General features: G+C 39.5%; 1 protein-coding gene across 3 annotated transcripts in view; it reads left to right on the forward strand.

The window, feature by feature from the left end:
* Positions 1-17,806, forward strand: part of nalcn (sodium leak channel, non-selective) — a 71,105-nt gene that overhangs the window by 3,474 nt on the left and 49,825 nt on the right. Inside the window, exons 2-12 of one of the 3 annotated variants that reach the window (XM_085248538.1) lie at positions 1,815-1,926; positions 2,127-2,188; positions 2,902-3,042; positions 3,144-3,326; positions 5,435-5,458; positions 5,664-5,747; positions 5,871-6,010; positions 6,107-6,232; positions 7,831-7,982; positions 9,360-9,502; positions 9,727-9,831. In XM_085248538.1, the coding sequence (XP_085104664.1) occupies positions 2,147-2,188; positions 2,902-3,042; positions 3,144-3,326; positions 5,435-5,458; positions 5,664-5,747; positions 5,871-6,010; positions 6,107-6,232; positions 7,831-7,982; positions 9,360-9,502; positions 9,727-9,831 (1,140 nt within the window). In that variant the 5' untranslated portion in view covers positions 1,815-1,926; positions 2,127-2,146. The remainder of the gene's footprint in view (positions 1-1,814; positions 1,927-2,126; positions 2,189-2,901; positions 3,043-3,143; positions 3,327-5,434; positions 5,459-5,663; positions 5,748-5,870; positions 6,011-6,106; positions 6,233-7,830; positions 7,983-9,359; positions 9,503-9,726; positions 9,832-17,806) is intronic. The other 2 variants (XM_085248540.1, XM_085248539.1) reach the window with 2 other exon arrangements.

Consider the following 17,806-nt stretch of genomic DNA (forward strand, 5'->3'; position numbering starts at 1 on the left):
TAGCTCTCCGATAGGTTCGTTTGGCTTTTTCAGTTTAATGACTGCCTCTTTAACTTATATCAACAAGTCTTTGGACCTCATGTTGTAGTAGTATTTTTTCAGAGAATAACAAGGGGATGGGCCTCAACTGGTCGTGAAACTGTTTGTCAGTCAATTGTCCAGTTACTTTAGAGCTTCTGACAATGTGGGGTTATTGTATGTATAAAAAGGTCTGTAATTCCTGAACAGTTAAGGCATTTATTTTGCTAAACATCTTGAATTAAAGCTGAAAGTCTGTACTTCAATCATGTCTGGATTAGAGCAGGGCGATATGACCAAAAATATTTATCACGATATACATTTGAAAATTTGCGATAATGATATAACTGACGATATAATTGACACTAGACAAAATACTTTACAACTCCACAACTTTATTCGTGCCAAAAAAAAAAAAAAAAATCAACGTATTTTCACTTAAACAAGCAGCTGTTTTTTATATGCATTAAATTTATATAAAGATTTAACAGTGCAAATGCAAATTCCTTGCTGACAGTTTAACCAAAAGGCATTCCCAGTGGAAATTGGCTGACATATCCTCAGCGTAACCATGTATAATATCCACAAAACTTAAAAAGAGGTTATACACACACAATACGGTAATATTATGTGGAAGCACAGTACGTATCACTCCACGAGGCTCCTGCCTACGATAGCCGTAATGCCCATCAAGCGGAGCAGGTTCGTAGCTTAGCAAAGTCGTACTAAAACATTTTCCAGCGCCGTGTACCACATAAAATCATTTCGAGGTCAGTAAACACAACCAGAATTCATACATAAGGCACACGGGATTATAAGGGGCACTGTCGATTTTCAGAAAAATCAAAGACACTATATGAAAAGTGCCACTAACTTAAAAAAACCTTTTTCATAAGCAACCATACAGGGGATTTGTGCTAGAGCAGCTATGAATACCTGAGTATCATTGTAGGTTATGGTTAAGAGATAAAGAATTGAACAAATGACATGCATGCCCACATCTACAAAAGTATTTCTTGTGTCTTGAAAGAAGATGCTGCTCTCAAAATGCACTCAAAAATAGAAGTTCAACAAAGAAAGTTTGCATACTCAAACAAATACTCACAGTTACAATTAATGTGCCCAGAGATCACATTTTTTCCTGTGAGGAACATGTCCTTTCTCTAAATGGGAAAGTAATTGCAGTCTATGCCACCTATACTCCCACATAATAGCACTTAGACCCTGTAATTTTGTTTTCACTCTTCCTCACGTCTCCATCTGCATATGTTAAGTGTAGCAATTACACTGGGAAATTGCTTCTAACTACATGGGGTTTGTAGCATGGATGGACAGTTTCTTTTCTTGGTGGGGGCATAAATAGGAAACAAGGATGTGATACCGTTACATTGTTCTGCCTTCGTTCCAATCCTAACTTAGAGTTCTGTTTCAAAGAGGAGATTTTTTACAATTTTTATTTAATCATCAAAGTATGTTTACATATTTTTTGCATCATATGTCAGCCAGCAAAGGTCAAGTCAAAATGTAATGTAATCAAGTCATTGGGGCAGCAGCTGTTGTTGCATTTGCATATGCTGTTAGCTGTTTTACATGCACACATATGTGTGTGCGCGCACACACACACACACAAGTGCAAGACATGCTTTTTCTTTTCATCTCTGTTCAGTCAGCTTAACTGACTTACTCTAAAATTGACATTGTGTTTTTAAAATATGTGCCGAATATGACATAAAAATGTTTTCTTATCCCTTTTTACTGCTCTTATGATTGCTACCGTTCACTGATTGCTGCCGCAGGACCTCAAGGCCTTTAGGACAATCTCCTTTTTGCATCTCTAGTCTGTCTCTCTGGTTGGTTTCTCCACCCCTCTGTGACCTGGGGATGAACGCACCAATGAGGAGCCTCACAGTGAGTCCCCGTGGTCCTCTTCCACCCCATCTTCTTTTTCCACAACACCTCACTCACTCACTCACAGAGTGTGTCGCATATATGCCTTGATGTCAGACGTGGTGGGCATTCCTGTCTTTATGAGCGTACTGTAGATGTGGGTAGTGTACTGTATACCATATAAGCCATAATGTTGACTAACTGTTGTGTGTTATTTACAGGGTATGCCTGATCGCATGTTATGTGCAGTGCTGGAGCAATTTCAGCTTTACTTTTCCCTTTGGTATGTGCGCTTTGTCTCCATTCAGAGTGTCATTTTTTCTTGTGTTCTTAGGTTAAAATGGCCTGTAAAGTTTTCTTTTTTCTGCATACATACATTCGCACAAAGATACAAACAAATGCTGACATGCACAGGTAACACTTGGTCACACCCCCGGACAATGTACAGCATATTTTACTGGCACTTTGGTGTTCGATACAGGGAAGATCATGCGTGATCTTTTCAAATGGTAAGTTACTGGAGCTGTTCCAACGTAATACACTTGTTCTGTGTTCCATGTGTGCTGCGTTGTGTATCACGGTGGCCATTCAACAATGCAACGCATTCAGTTTTAATCACCAAAAATCTGCTCTGGCAATTCAAGTCAGGGAAGTTTACTCTTCGGACTAGACATTGCAGGAAATTTTGATGCTACATGTAAAAACACCCAGAAGCCACTCCTGATACACGTCTCATTTACTACTATTTAATACACTAGATTTCTGCATTGGTTAACTATGTACATTTTTAAGAGGTATAGTGATTGTTGGCAGGCCAAGTGCCTTGCACCTGCACTTTTTTAAGTATGTCTTAAATAAATTTTTATATTATAATGATATGATTAAAGTTTTGAAAAAGTTGTAGTGCCACTGCCCAGACTTGGATGCAGCCAGAGTATTCCCCTGTTCCTTGTTTATCTTTGGTCATTGTGTGGTCTGCCTCCCTCCCTGTGTCAGATCCACTCTTTGTATAGCACAGCAAGCCCCAGCATGCTGAAGAGGAAACAGAGCTCACGGGTCGAGGCCCAGCCCATGACTGACTTTGGGCCAGATGAGACCCTCGCGGACAGTGCTGACATTTTCTGGATAAATAAACCAGTGAGTGTACGCGTGTGTCTGGCTAAGGACAACATTAAGAATACAGAAAGATATTAAGGCTCATTTTTGGAATTATTTCCTTTGTTGTTTCCTTCCATCAGTGGGTGCACTCTCTGCTGCGAGCCTGTGCCATCATCAGTGTCATCTCTGTGTGCATGAACACCCCAAAGACGTTCGAGCATTACCCTCCGCTGCAATATGTGACATTCACGCTGGACACACTGCTCATGTTTCTCTACACTGCTGAGATGATCGCCAAGATGCACATCAGAGGAATCATTAAGGTAGCTGCTGCATCATGGCCACAAGAGAGTGTCAGTGAAATTCTGTGAGCAGTAGCAGTAAATGACTAGCAACCCCAGAAAAATGGCAGGTGTTGTTTGTTTGTTTTTTTTAATCTCAGACCGTTACTGCCAAATAAATTATGACTAATAATATTTCTTTATTTTTTTTAAAAACTATTCACAACTTTGATGCAAGTGATTGGAGTGACAACAAATGAGACTTTATTTGTACATTTTTCAAATCTGTCAATCTGTTTCTCTGTGATCGTGATATTTTTGAAGGTTTGCAGTGAACTGTGGTTGAAAGTTATGTGGTATAATAACATGTGATTAGCCCCTCTTTCTGTCCCATGTACATTATGGTTATACAGTCACACTATAGCTAAAATATGAAGATGACCTCCTTGTGACTAGTGGTTGCTCAGTGACTGCACTGAATTCTTTTGGGTAACAGATTGTGAGTAGCTGCAGTGAGCAACTGGTCTCGCAGAGGCTGAGCATGCAACACCTTCAACCCCCCTGGGTGACCACTTTCGGTTGCGAGGTGGGAGGCCTCTTATGTGGGAGGCTACCTGTCTTCAAATAGTCGCTGACCTAAATCATTCTCAGTCAGATTGGTGAAGGTTTGTAAACAATTGCTGTCTAATTTCGAAATTAGACATATTGCCAGCACATTGCAATCATTCTGAGTCAGCATGTCTCTTTGCAGTATGGGGCTCAACTCATCTGGTTGCCCACTGGCTGTTTTCTGGTTATATTTCTGTAAAAAAAATAAATAAAGTTTTTGCAGTTAAATTGCCATCCTGCAGCAACTAAGTCACTATTTGTGGAGGAATGTTTGAATTTCTGTTTCAAATCTAAGAGGTCCTTATGGACTCTAAATGTAAGTATATGTGAATTTCTGTGTAGATGGCAACAGATTTGCAATAGACAGCAACAGATTTGGAGTATTTGTTGATTTGCATGCTTGAGCCCATTCAGTCACAACTGATAGCAGACTGACTCCTTACTGGTATTTTATCACCGTCTCGATGCACGAAAGTCACTCACTGACTGTGAGCGGTTGCAGATCTGGTTCCCATCTTCATTTCAAAGGCAGTGAGATGAAGCTCATTGTATGCTCTTTCAATAGTTTTGGTTGTGCTCCAGCACCATCAAACTTTATATTTCTGAAGACAATAGAGGCAGACTCTGTTGCTAGTCCAGTTACAGGGGTACCAAAGAAGTTGTTTTCCACAGAAGACCAGATTCAGCAGCTTTAGCAGAAATGTTCCCTTATGCAAGCAATAAAAAATATATTACAACAGAAAGTTGACGACAAAAAGGTCAGTCAGCCACTGAACCGAAAGAAATCTGACTGACCTGACTAATCATATATTGTTACCAGAATTACATAAAATACTAACAGTCTTACATTTGGGATTCTTCTGCAAAATCAGATACTTCTTTATCTTTATTTAAATGTTTTAGCTCTGGACGTAAATGTGCACTTCAAGCAGAACAGAAACATTTCTGCTTCTTACTTGTAGTGTTTCTTTTAGTTATTATTGATAGCCGAATTCCATTCTTTGTCTTGAAATCAGGATGGTGTTTTCCAATTTTCCTATCTGATCTGAAATAAACTTTTATAAATGATGCAGATATGACATCTTAGGCTTAAGTAATTTCAGTTTTAAAGTATGGTACTGTGGATATGTAGTTTTAAGCTAGCTGTGGAAAATTACTGCCCAAAGTACATGATCTTCTTAGTGTGGTAAAGTAATTGCATGCTTTTGTTCTTGTCAGCAGTGTGTTTAATCAAAGATGGTCCTTATCTGTAAAGTGTTTCCGAACACACCCTAGTATTTGCAGTCTTTCTTCCTGTGCAAGACCCCTAAGAGCTCCTAACAGACTCTCCCTCTCTGTCTGGAAGCGGTAATTAAGTATACCCATTTAGCTGGCCCCCCTTGGCATTTCAGTTTGTTCACACCTCAGGGGCTTAATGATTGAAAATCGGTTTGAAATTTGTGGTTAGTTTGTCAAAATGGGGACAATATTTTCACGTTCTGTATTTCTTGAATATTGCCATTACTTTGAACTCACACAAACATTTTCTATCACAATAAAAGCTTTCTGCAGCAGACTTTCCCAAGGTGAGGGGAATGCTTGAATTTTTCCATAAAGATTATCCATGAAACAACCTAGAATGTAATTGTAATGTAATATATTCAAAGAAAATATGGCCTTGAAGAATGATGCTGGTTATATTTGTCTCATTTATTAACTTATGTTAGTATTTCCTGCTTTTTAAGGCTTTGGTCTTTTAACGGTTGCTCCTTTGTTTCTGTCTCCGTACAGGGGGATAACTCCTATGTGAAGGACCGCTGGTGTATGTTTGATGGATTCATGGTATTTTTCATCTGGGTGTCCCTGGTTCTGCAGGTGTCTTGCAACTTTTTGTTTTTGAATATATTGCACTTTTCTGCAGGTGCTTGTGCAGCTTGTCATAATGCCATGCATTAGTATGTATTAAAATTATTAATAATCAATTTATTGTTGTTTTAGGTCTTTGAAATAGCAGAGCTTGTAGATCAGATGTCTCCATGGGGAATGCTGAGAATCCCCCGCGCGCTTATCATGATAAGGGCCTTCAGGATCTACTTTCGCTTTGAGCTTCCTCGCTCCCGCATCACTAACATTCTGAAGTAAAATACTGTCGTAAGCGTTTCCATTACATATGGTCTTTGTACATGTGAAATATATCTCATAGATATCTCTTTCTGTACTATTTTGCATTGCAGGCGATCCGGGGAACAGATTTGGAGTGTGTCAATATTCCTACTGTTTTTTCTCCTGCTCTACGGAATTCTGGGGGTTCAAATGTTTGGAACGTTCAACTATCACTGCGTTACTAATGATACAATCGGGTAAGAACGAATGATTAAATAAATGTAACATTGGATGCTTTTTTTGGATTATCAAGTCCGATATAAACTTTTTTACTTTTTTTGGACTAAACTATCGTCTCTCCAGAAATTAGAAGATACCTACGCTAAGTGTCTTTGTTAAAGATCATATAAACACTGAGTGCAAAGTGTCAAAGGAGAAAACTTTTAATTAGAATAATGCTTTTGGAGACAAAAGTTTTGGTAGTGACTGGAATGGTTAAACCCCCAGGTTGCAGCCAGAGTTAATGGTAATTATAATAATAAAATTTTCCTGCATTGTCCAGCCTTTGCATTATGCTTCTCCATTTCCTCCCTGATGTGTTCCTAAGCACCCCAGGGACACAGAATATATTAGCCATTAGTAAGAGGAAATATAGTACCAGGGCATTGTGATATTCATGTATAGCTTTGTCATTCATCTGTATTATATAAGTCCAAAAGTGGTGTGGCAGTTGGGCATTTAATTTGTTTACTACTGAGCTCCTTTTTCTCCAAATCCAATACATATATATATATATATTGGGGTATCTAATGGGGAATTTTAGAAAAATGTCACACGTGGGCAGAAGTGTCTAATCTCTGTTTGCCATATGCCCTTGGCACAAAGTCGAGCTCTCTAGCTTTTCACACACATGGGATTTGATGAAAACTGTGGGAACAATGGCAGGGGGCATTCTCTGATATGGACATTAAAGGGTTTTGACTATATGAATAGAATAAAGTCCCCTTTTATGGATGTTAGGTTTCCTACAAATGACCTCAGCACTGTTGAACTTCCTGACATGAATCATGATGTTGAATGAGATATAACACTTGAATATGTGTTACTTTTTTGTTTCTGTAGAGGTTTTATAACTGTTTTATATACAACTGTACAACTGTTTCCAGGTTTGATGAGTAGTCTAAAGTACAAAAAAAAGGTTCTAACAAATTATGCATTTTATTTTGAAATAACATAACATTTATTCATCACTACACATTGTGATAAATCTAAGTTTATTAGATACTTTGAATTGTTTGATGAAACTAGCATTTTAGGACCTTAAGCATGCTTTAATAAGGGGTATCATTATGTTTTTGTGTTATCAATTTACAGATGCCGAAAACCAGTCATAAATAATTTCTTATAACACTCACAAAATGTAATATTTTTGCTTTTCACTGGACATTTTCTCTCTTCTTTCAGGCTTCATTTATCGCTCCTCTGTCATCAAGAAAGGGAATATCATAGATAAGACACATTGATATTATTCAGCTCGGTATAATGAGCTTTATTGGGATTCACCACTATGCCTCTGATCGCCCTTTGTGATAGTGCAATAAATTATTCCCTCTGATTCTCTACCTCTAATAAACAATTTGGATGAATGTCTGTGCAGACAATTTGAAAGCATTAATTTTCATTAGCCCAATCAAGCTGTTCCTGGTAACACCTGTGGCAATAAGACAAAGAGAGGAATTGTATTCACACATTAACCTTTGTTTTTCTTTTTTATTAGGCATTTTTCTTTTTTGCAAGCACTGCCATTTTTGATATGAGCTAGTAATTTTTTTTTTGTATTTGTTTTATTGGTAAGCAACGTGTCATTGAACAACTTGACCATCCCAGACACCCATTGCTCCCCTGATGGAGAAGGCTACCAGTGTCCTTATGGCTTCAAATGTATGGACCTGAAAGAACTGGGTCTGAGCCGACAGGAGCTCGGTTATAGTGGATTCAATGAACTAGGTATGCGCTACACAATGATTCCTTCAAACGTACACAGATAAAGAAATATTTATTATCGTGTATTTTTATTTGTTTAAACAATATATACAATTTTACAACTTAAATTTCTTACGGAGGCCAAAAAATACACACTATAATGAAAATTATAATTCTATACTGAGTAACTTCAGCACATGTTACTAAACATTTAACTAGAAAATTTCACCTTCAAGGCTTCCATATATTTGATCAAGACCTGTGGAAAAGATGACCTTGTTTTGTCTATTCTACATAGCTCAAAAAATATTTAAAAAATACACTTTGAAAACACATCAGCCCTCCAGGTAAAAACAAAAATCATGCTAGTTATCAGATCGGGCCTGGGTAATCTGCTAGGGACGAAAGGATGAGACATAGTTTGGTGGAAATGAAAGTTATAAACCTACAGATCGGCTGAATCCAAAAATAAAATGAAAAAAATGATGCTGTACACTAGTCCATTTTGCTGAAATTTCATTTCAGCAATTCAAAATGTTATTCAGTTGTTTGTTAGGAATAAGTTAGTCACATGACAAAGTCTTGACTCTCACCAAGAGGAAATATACAGAGTGTTTTAAGAAGAATCATCCAATTTCAAAAGGCTATATTTTTTTAAGGCAATGCACATAAAATCTTGCAATAATTTTTGAAATGCATGGCTGAATATTAAGTTTTCCATGAGAAACGCACGTAATGGCTGGGTAATTAAAGCCCTTTAAAATCGGATGATTCTTTTTGATACACCTTGTATGTTTGAATGGTAATAGTTTAACTGGGGAACTCAACCTTTGATGACAGTTGTCAGCTACTTGTTTCCAATCTAACACTGATTAATTTGTGCAGAGAAGAATATTATATACCTCAGAAAAAAAAAAAAAGAGAATGTTCACTCTACTTTTTCAAACACTACAATAACTTGAAATAGTGTTTCTCCATAAAATCATCTTTGGCTAAGACTTAAAAGAACAGACAGTTCCTTTGCAAAGAGCATGTTAATCAGAAAAACAGCAAAGATTAAATTTTTCCTTGGCCTGCTGACATAATTTATGTTAATTAGAGGCATCAAAGATGAGTTGATTGGGTTTGAGTCTGGCAAACAGAATTTCCCGTCTTGTCATTATAACAAAGAGAACTATGAGTACTCTGTGAGCTGTCAGAGTAAACACTCATTATAGGTAAAAAGAGAAACTCAAACTGTTATCTTTTTAAATGGCTTAGTCTTCGGGGGAAACATAATAATTGGTGTGCGGTTCACAGACATCGACATGTTAAGCGAAAGACAGATGCTGACATTTGTTTCTTCAGAAATCAGCTTCTCATCTGACTGCTTCTTTCTGACTCTTGTGTGTTTTTGCTCAGGCACGAGTATCTTCACTGTGTATGAAGCTGCGTCGCAGGAAGGCTGGGTGTTCCTCATGTACAGAGCCATTGACAGTTTCCCTCGCTGGCGCTCCTACTTCTACTTTATAACTCTGATTTTCTTCTTGGCGTGGCTTGTCAAGGTTAGAGCTTGGCTCTCTCTGCTGCACTTTTCATGATAATTTCTGGAGATCGTTGAACACCGAAAGGTTAATTGACATAACCTAATAGTTCACCTACAAACATGATGATTTACCCTTTTTAGTAGAATGTCCTCTGGCTAATGAGAGAATTAATGTCACTGACTTTGAATAGCCTGAGCGCTCTTACTCTATCGTTGTCCTCTTTTTTTTTTTTCTTTTTACAGAATGTCTTCATTGCAGTCATCATTGAGACATTTGCTGAGATTCGAGTCCAGTTTCAGCAGATGTGGGGGTCAAGGAGCAGTACCACCTCTACTGCTACAACACAGGTACAACTGCTACAGAACCAAGCTAAAAGAATAGAGCCATAAAACTGACAAATTGTATGTCTCATACATTTTGACTTGGTTGAATTGGTGCCTACAATTGATCTTTTTAAAACCTGTACACGTTGGTAATCAAGTGCATCAAATTCAGATGACTAGAACACAAACACATTTTGACACTATATAGATTTTCCACAGTGTATTGTGATCCATAAATGCCTTCAGAAATCGAAAGAAATGACTCCTTAATAGACCTTAGTGTATGTAGGCTCATATGTAAAAAATATTCAGATAAAAATAATATTTAAAAAAAAGACAAGACATTTATGTGGCCATGTGACAAGTTGGCTCTCAGTAGCAGGAAAGGTTTACTCTATGAACTTGGTTGTTGACTGTGTGAAATGTTTCTTGCTTTTGTTGGGCCTTTACTGAATCATTCAGGGGACATAGTGAAAGCTGTGTCCGAATTGGTGGCATCAAGTTGGGCAGGTTCTCGGTGGGCGTTTGGCTCATCCAAGATTATGCATTTTCACAGATTGTGTTTGTTTTATCAGGGAAAAAATCCAATGGTACAGCTAAACACTAAATGCTGTTGCAAATCTGTTACCTCTCTACTCTTTATAGAGTATAGCTTGCAACTTAACATTTTTGAGATATGCGCAGATCACAGTATTCAATGAAGTCACTAATGGTCACATCAGCTGTTTCTAGCAAATGTCATGGTTATGGTGATTCAACATACGTACATTAAAAAAAATATGGCTGTTGTTGTGTGTGTGCTCTTTCCAAGGCCCTTATACTGCATCATACCAGTCTGACAAGAGTGATTGGTGTGAGTAGATCTGTTATTCCAACAAAACCAAGGTCCCAAAAAAGAAATTGTTTTATGCCATGAATATCTGGGGTCACACTCACGAAAACTCAAAAAAGGCAGCTAGACTTTTGAAAAGAGTTTGGAAGAAGATTTCTCCTGTATTGACATGAATGGAAGAGAGTTTGGGAATCTCATCAGCATGTCTTGGGTGTCCCTTTCCAGAGCATACTGAAGGATTGTACCCTTGGGATTTAACATAAAAGCTGAACAGCATGGCTGGAAAGGGGATCTTCTTAACTACCTTGTTCAGCTTTGTTTTGCAGTGTCTATCTCACGCATCCTGTCTGTGTGCTATCTGCTACTTGAAGCGAGGGATCTCTGCCTGAATTTGTCTGCAGCACGTCAGGGAGCTCCTTAGGGTGTCAGTCCTTTGCTTTACAGTGCTTTCTTGACGTTTCTGTGCCAGGCGTCTTTAGATCAACCGTGGTTTGTTTGCCACCAGGTGTATCCAGCGCACTGCTGGCACGAGGCGAGTTGTGTGGCATGCGACAGACATGTTCCAGCCATCTCCATTGGTACAGTTTGTCTGTCCTGCTCTGCAGATTTTCCCTTGAGATGATGTTTAGCTGAAAGCTCTCGGGAGCAGCTCCAATTTCATTTTGAGTATAAACATGATCTTTTAGTTATACAGGAAACAGTCTTGAAAATACTAAGTTTTGTCTGATGGAGCTTCAAAAAGACTTCAGCATGTAAGCTTTTCATAACCTTTGATAATTCTAATGTTGATCTGCTAGGTTCTCAGGTATTATGAGTCTGCAGTTTGTCCACATTATATTTTAAACTCTTTAAAAATATATATAGTTTGGGGGTTCGTCTATAATAGATTTTGATTAATTTCTCTCATTTCTTCTTATCACAACACCACTGCTATGCAATAACCCACAGAAATAATGTTATATAGCAAAATAACTAAAGTTGTATACATTACTTTGTATTGTATTTAATGTATTCATTATGGAGCACTAAGGAATTGACAGCTCCAGAGGCTAAATAGAGGAATAACAAAAAACAAATGTCCTTTAGCAACAATTAAATAATACTTTTTAAAAAACAACTTAGATATGTGAAAGCAAATTGCAAGACTGAACTTAAGAGTTTCTTTGGTCTGATATTTGCTTCTGGAGTTTTCCTTTCACTATTTGCAAATAGTTTTGAAACTATATAGGCATAAACAAGAGAGAGAGAAATTATCAGGAATATTCACAGATGTTAATGCCCCAAGAGCTACTGAGGAACATATAAAAGTGATTTATGTGACAAAATATAATTTGAGGCTCATTCTATAAATGGTTTCTTATTGTGGATTGTGTGTAGCCAACCTCTAATGAATACAGTACAACAATATATAACAAATATGTTATGAATCCATGTGCAAATTTGCATTTGGCAATTGTGTTGATGGTAAAGCTATGAAGCCAGTGTTTGGTTTAGAGTTTAAACATTTGAAATGAATAATCCGAATGATGTCAACCTGACAAGCGTTGAACTGCAGACGTTTTTTCCACTGAGTCCTGAAAACGATTCTTCTTGTAATGTCATGAAAGTAAAACCTCTGCTACTTCACTCATGAATGGAAAACAGGCTAGTGCCACTGGCATACTCCTGTGACCTTGAAAACAATTAGCCTTTCTTGCCATTATCAAAATTAATCATAATCACATCGTCATGCCCCAGTCTTTATCTTAGAGGGGGGAAAACTAATTAGCTGTGGTGTAACACTTAACTGTCAGTCACAGATGATGAAAAGAATATGATCCAGTCTTAAGGTTCCCTGGAGAGAGCAAGGTTGGTATAAGGTGGCCCTGGGAGATACTACCCATTCTATACTCCCTATTTCTTGTCTTTGTTATATTGTCTCCCGATTATTGCAGCTTTTATTAGAGATTAGGATGGAAAGCTTAACTGTGTTGATTAAAAATGGAAAAAAAGGATAAATCAGCCTTTGTTTGACTAGATCAGACTTTAAATTCTATATTCTGATGAGCAGTTATGAAGTGCTGAACGTTAAGCTGAAATATAGTGTAACTTTATCTTGGTTTGTCTTTAGTAGAATAATATCAACTTTCAATTTTTGATATCAATGTTGATATCAGCATGGTTTTTGCTGATATAAAAACAAAACAAAGCTAATGGCATGCTATGGATTTGACATCAGTCTATGTGATTTTAAAATGATGTAGTAGATATCAAAGCTGAAACAGTGTGCAGCAGGTGGGATGGTGGGTATGTAATCACAGAACAGGATGACAAATGATGCAGGCATGTTAAAAATGTTTTATGTGTGAGAAGCCAGCAGCTGCAGATCAGTCCACACGTTTGTGTTTTATGCTCCTGTTAAGGTTCAAAATTGAGGAGGGAGAGTACAAACCACCCTTGGTCCAGAAGCTCTTGGTCAAACAATGATTTTTAATTCACACGCGGGAAGATCACTAGAAACAGCAATTGATCTTCAACTTAATCAAAGCATAAACAGATATTTATACCGTCAGGGCTTAAATTTAATGACGCCCCTTCAACGTCACAGATACATTTTATACATAGATCAAATCAAAACCACAATGACTTTTGACACCGTTTAAAAGAACAATTGTCTTCTATCTTCATAACAGGTGCATCCTGTCACTGCCGGATGCTCGCTTGTCATCTTGACACCTCAGCAGCAGTTCTGCTACAAACTGCTCTTTGCAACCCCAGCAAAACATAATTAAACTTTCACCTATAAATGATTCTCTAACTGAGTGTGTGTGTGTCTGTGTGCTAACCACAATTGCACCCTATTTCACCTCGCGACTAGCTCCTGACCTCTAGACAGAGAGACAGAAGCCACTCTCAGATATGTAATAACTGAACTAAAACTATGGATATGTCATCTACTAAATAAATGTTTTAATCAAGAACCCCTACTAAAAGCTTAATACAAGAATATGAACATATAAAAGATATTAAAATGAACTGTTGTGTAAGCATGTATTGCAATTCCTTCTATGTTCTAGTTTTCCCTCAGCATGGATCATCTAGACACTCTCACTAGGTGAAGCTTTAGACCATTAATGAACCTGAACATCAACTCAAATAAGCACAGATATGCATTATGTATAAAATAGTTATAACTGCACCTGGAATACAAAGTTAACATTATCATAAACATCTTAAGGCCATCTTAAAGCTATCTGTTACATTGTTAAAGCAATGATCAATTTGAATAACCTAGTAATTCAAATGGCCTCGTCTGGCCTAAACTACAGATTATATTATTAATGCAATGGTAATAATGATGATTATTTAACAATAGCAGTAAAATAATTTCCCTGCTCCACACTCCTCACATCACTTCAGAGAAAATTCATGATACAAAAGGATTTAATCCACCACCTACTGCATGGAATGATTTCAAGGACAGTCAGGCCAAAAACACTATACCAGCTCATTTGCTAAATAAATCATTAATATTCCAGATTAAGTCACATCTGGCGTGTAGAGTTCAAAAGCAGTGTTCTCCTGTTTTCAGATTAGTCAGTTTTGTTTTTTAATTTAATTCTAGCTGCATGTTAGTACATTGTTGGCATTGTGTTGGTCAGTGCTCTGCTTTGGACCAGACCAAAATGTGTATTTCATATAAGCATTTTGGTCACCAGAGGGTGAATACGGAATTTAGTCAACTTTTGACTCTGTTATTTGTTGTTCCTACATGATCACCTAAAGTTTCCCCACCACCAGGCCAAATTTTAAGTTAAGATAAGATAAGATAACCTTTATTAGTCCCACACGTGGGAAATTTGTTTTGTCACAGCAGGAAGTGGACAGTGCAAAAGTTATGAGGCAAAAATTAGAATACAATAAGAATAAATACAGTACACAACTGTACAGAATAGAATAAAATAAAATACTATATACAGTAGAATAAAATAAAATAAATATACAATAAGATAAAAATAGAATACAAATACAAATACTATATACAACTGAGTAAAAATACAACGATGACAGAAAGGATTATTGCACTTAGTATTATTGCATATGTATGGATGTGTGTGCTTGATCAGTTAAAGTCTTTGTTGTGGAGTCTGACAGCAGTGGGGAGGAAAGACCTGCGAAATCTCTCCGTCCCACACCGTGGGTGCCGCAGTCTCCCACTGAAGGAGCTGCTCAGTGCTGTCACAGTCTGCTGCATGGGGTGGGAGATGTTGTCCATCAGGGATGACAGCTTAGCCGCCGTTCTCCTGTCACTCACCACCTCCACTGGGTCCAGAGGGCATCCTAGAACAGAGCTGGCCCTTCGGATCACCCTGTTCAGTCTCTTCCTGTCCCCAGCAGAGATGCTGCCGCCCCAGCAGACCACGCCATAAAAGATAGCAGAAGCCACAACAGAGTCATAGAATTTCTTCAGGAGTGGGCCCTCCACTCCAAACGACCTGAGTCTCCGCAGCAGGTACAGCCTGCTCTGCCCTTTCCTGTAGAGGGCGTCTGAGTTATGAGTCCAGTCCAGTCTATTGTTCAGATGAACACCAAGGTACCTGTAGCTGTCCACAGCCTCAATGTCCATACCTTGGATGTTCAGTGGTTGCAGTGGAGAATGCTTGTGCCTGCGGAAGTCTACCACCAGTTCCTTGGTTTTACTGGCGTTGATCTGGAGGTAGTTCAGCTGGCACCAGTCCACAAAGTCTTGGGTCAGACCTCTGTACTCCTTGTCGTCCCCATCAGTGATGAGGCCGACTATTGCAGAGTCATCAGAGAACTTCTGCAGGAAGCACTGGGTGGAATTGTGGGAGAAGTCTGCAGTGTAGATGGTGAAGAGGAACGGAGCCAGAACAGTTCCCTGTGGGGCCCCCGTACTGCAGACGACCCTGTCCGACACACAGCCCTGAGTCCTCACATACTGTGGTCGGTCGGTGAGGTAGTCCAGGATCCAGGTAGTGAGGTGATGGTCCACTCCAGAGTTCACCAGCTTGTCCTTTAGAACCGAGGGAAGAATGGTGTTGAAGGCACTGGAGAAATCAAAGAACATGATTCTCACAGTGCTTCCAGCGGTCTCCAGGTGAGCGAGGGAACGATGTAGGAGGTGAATGACGGCATCATCCGCTCCAATGCCAGGCTGGTAGGCAAACTGAAGTGGGTCCAGTGATGAGCTTATTAGGCGCCGAAGCTGAGCCAGGACCAACCGCTCCAGGGTCTTCATCAGGTGGGATGTCAGAGCCACCGGCCTGTAGCTGTTGAGGTCCTTGGGGCGTGAAGTCTTTGGCACTGGTACAACACAGGAGGTTTTCCAGAGCTGTGGGACTCTTCCCAACCTCAGGCTCAGGTTGAAGAGGTGCTCCATCACCCCACACAGTTGGTCCGCGCAGGACCTGACGACCCTCGAGCTGATGCCATCTGGACCCGCTGCCTTCTTGCCATTAATCCTCCTCAGTTCCCTCCTAACCTGGGTGGTTGAGAGAGACAGGCTGGAGCCTTGTGTTGAGTGTGTATTGGATGCTGTTGTTGGGGGTGGGGGGGAGTGAGCAGGGTGAATAGAGGAGGTGTGAAGTGTCTGAGGTGGAACAGCAGCAGTGGGGGTGGGTGAGTCTGCAGCCGATGTTGCAGACTGCCTCATGGCTGAGTCAAATCTGTTGAAGAAATGATTCAGTTCATTTGCCCATCTCACATCCCTCCCAGGCAGAGAGTTCTGCTGTTTGTGGCCCGAGATGGTTCTGAGGCCTCTCCAGACTTCACCAACGTTGTTTTGTTGAAGCTGGTTCTCCATCTTCTGCCTGTAGCTCTCCTTCCCATTCCTTATCAGTCCCCTCAGCTCTCTCTGCACCCTTTTCAACTCCTCTTTGTCTCTGGATTTGAAGGCCCTCCTCTTCTGCTTGAGGACGGTTTTAATTTCTGGGGTAATCCAAGGTTTGTTGTTGGAGAAACACCGTACAGTCCTGGTAGGTACAGTGTTATCCACACAGAAGTTTATATAGTCAGTAATGCATGTAGTAAGGCTGTCGATGTCCTCACCGTGGTCATCACAAATCACCTCCCACACAGTCGACTCAAAACAATCCTTAAGAGCCTCCTCGCTCTCCTCTGACCATCTCTGTACTGTGCGGGTGGCTGGTGGCTCCCTGCGCACTAAGGGCTCATACACAGGGACAAGGTGCACCAGGTTGTGATCAGATCTGCCCAGGGGAGGGAGAGGTGATGAACTGTATGCCTCTTCTGCATTGGCATACAGTAAGTCCAGTGTTTTATTGACTCTGGTTGGGCAGGTCACATACTGGGTGAAGGTGGGCAGTGTGGAGTCCAGTGAGGCATGATTGAAGTCCCCTGATATTATGAGAAGGGCTCTCGGTGATTGTGTTTGCAGTCTGCTGACCACAGAGTGGAGAGAGTCACAGGCTGCATCCGCGTTGGCCGAGGGGGGGACATACGCTGTTATCGCGATAACATGCGAGAACTCCCGGGGCAGGTAGTACGGACGCATGCTAACGGCTAACAGCTCAATGTCTCTGCTGCAGAGTTGCTCTTTTACAGTGATGTGCCCAGGGCACATCACTTCATGGCATGTCGCAGCTAATGCATAAATGCCCATAAAATTAACAACATTGCTGCCATATAGTAATTTAACACAATTAATAATAATGTCCAAGTCTGCCAGGCCTTTAAATGTTTCCTGTAGCCTGACTACGAGATTTGTTATGCTTTTTTTTTTTTTTTTTTTTTTTTTTTTTGGCCTGTCCCGTTTGGCTCTTTTGCCATCAGAATTGTTGTCTAAAGGCAAAGAAAGATGCCCAACGGATTTACTTTACCAAACTGACCATCCCAGCCTTGCCGTAATGGTCCATTTGATTCACCTTTTATTGTTTATTTTATTTTCACTTACTGAATACGGGACAGACTTGACTGGGGGAAAGAAGGGGAGAAAGAAAGAGGGAAAGAGAAACAGCTGAGAAGAGGGACGGGGGAGAAGGGCAAAAGACAAAAACCAACAGAACGGGCAGAGAAAAAAAAAATGCATATATCAATCACCTGGATCACCTGCTGAGAAAGAAAAAAGAAAGCAAGCAGAAGAGAACAAGAGTAATAGAATAAACAACATCACAATGATATATGGGAATATGACAGTAAATACTAAAT

This window comes from Mchenga conophoros, linkage group LG16 (assembly GCF_057382185.1).
Source record: "Mchenga conophoros isolate Kocher_MC1m ecotype Shallow Benthic linkage group LG16, M_conophoros_male_GT1.1, whole genome shotgun sequence".
NCBI classification, from domain to species: domain Eukaryota; kingdom Metazoa; phylum Chordata; class Actinopteri; order Cichliformes; family Cichlidae; genus Mchenga; species Mchenga conophoros.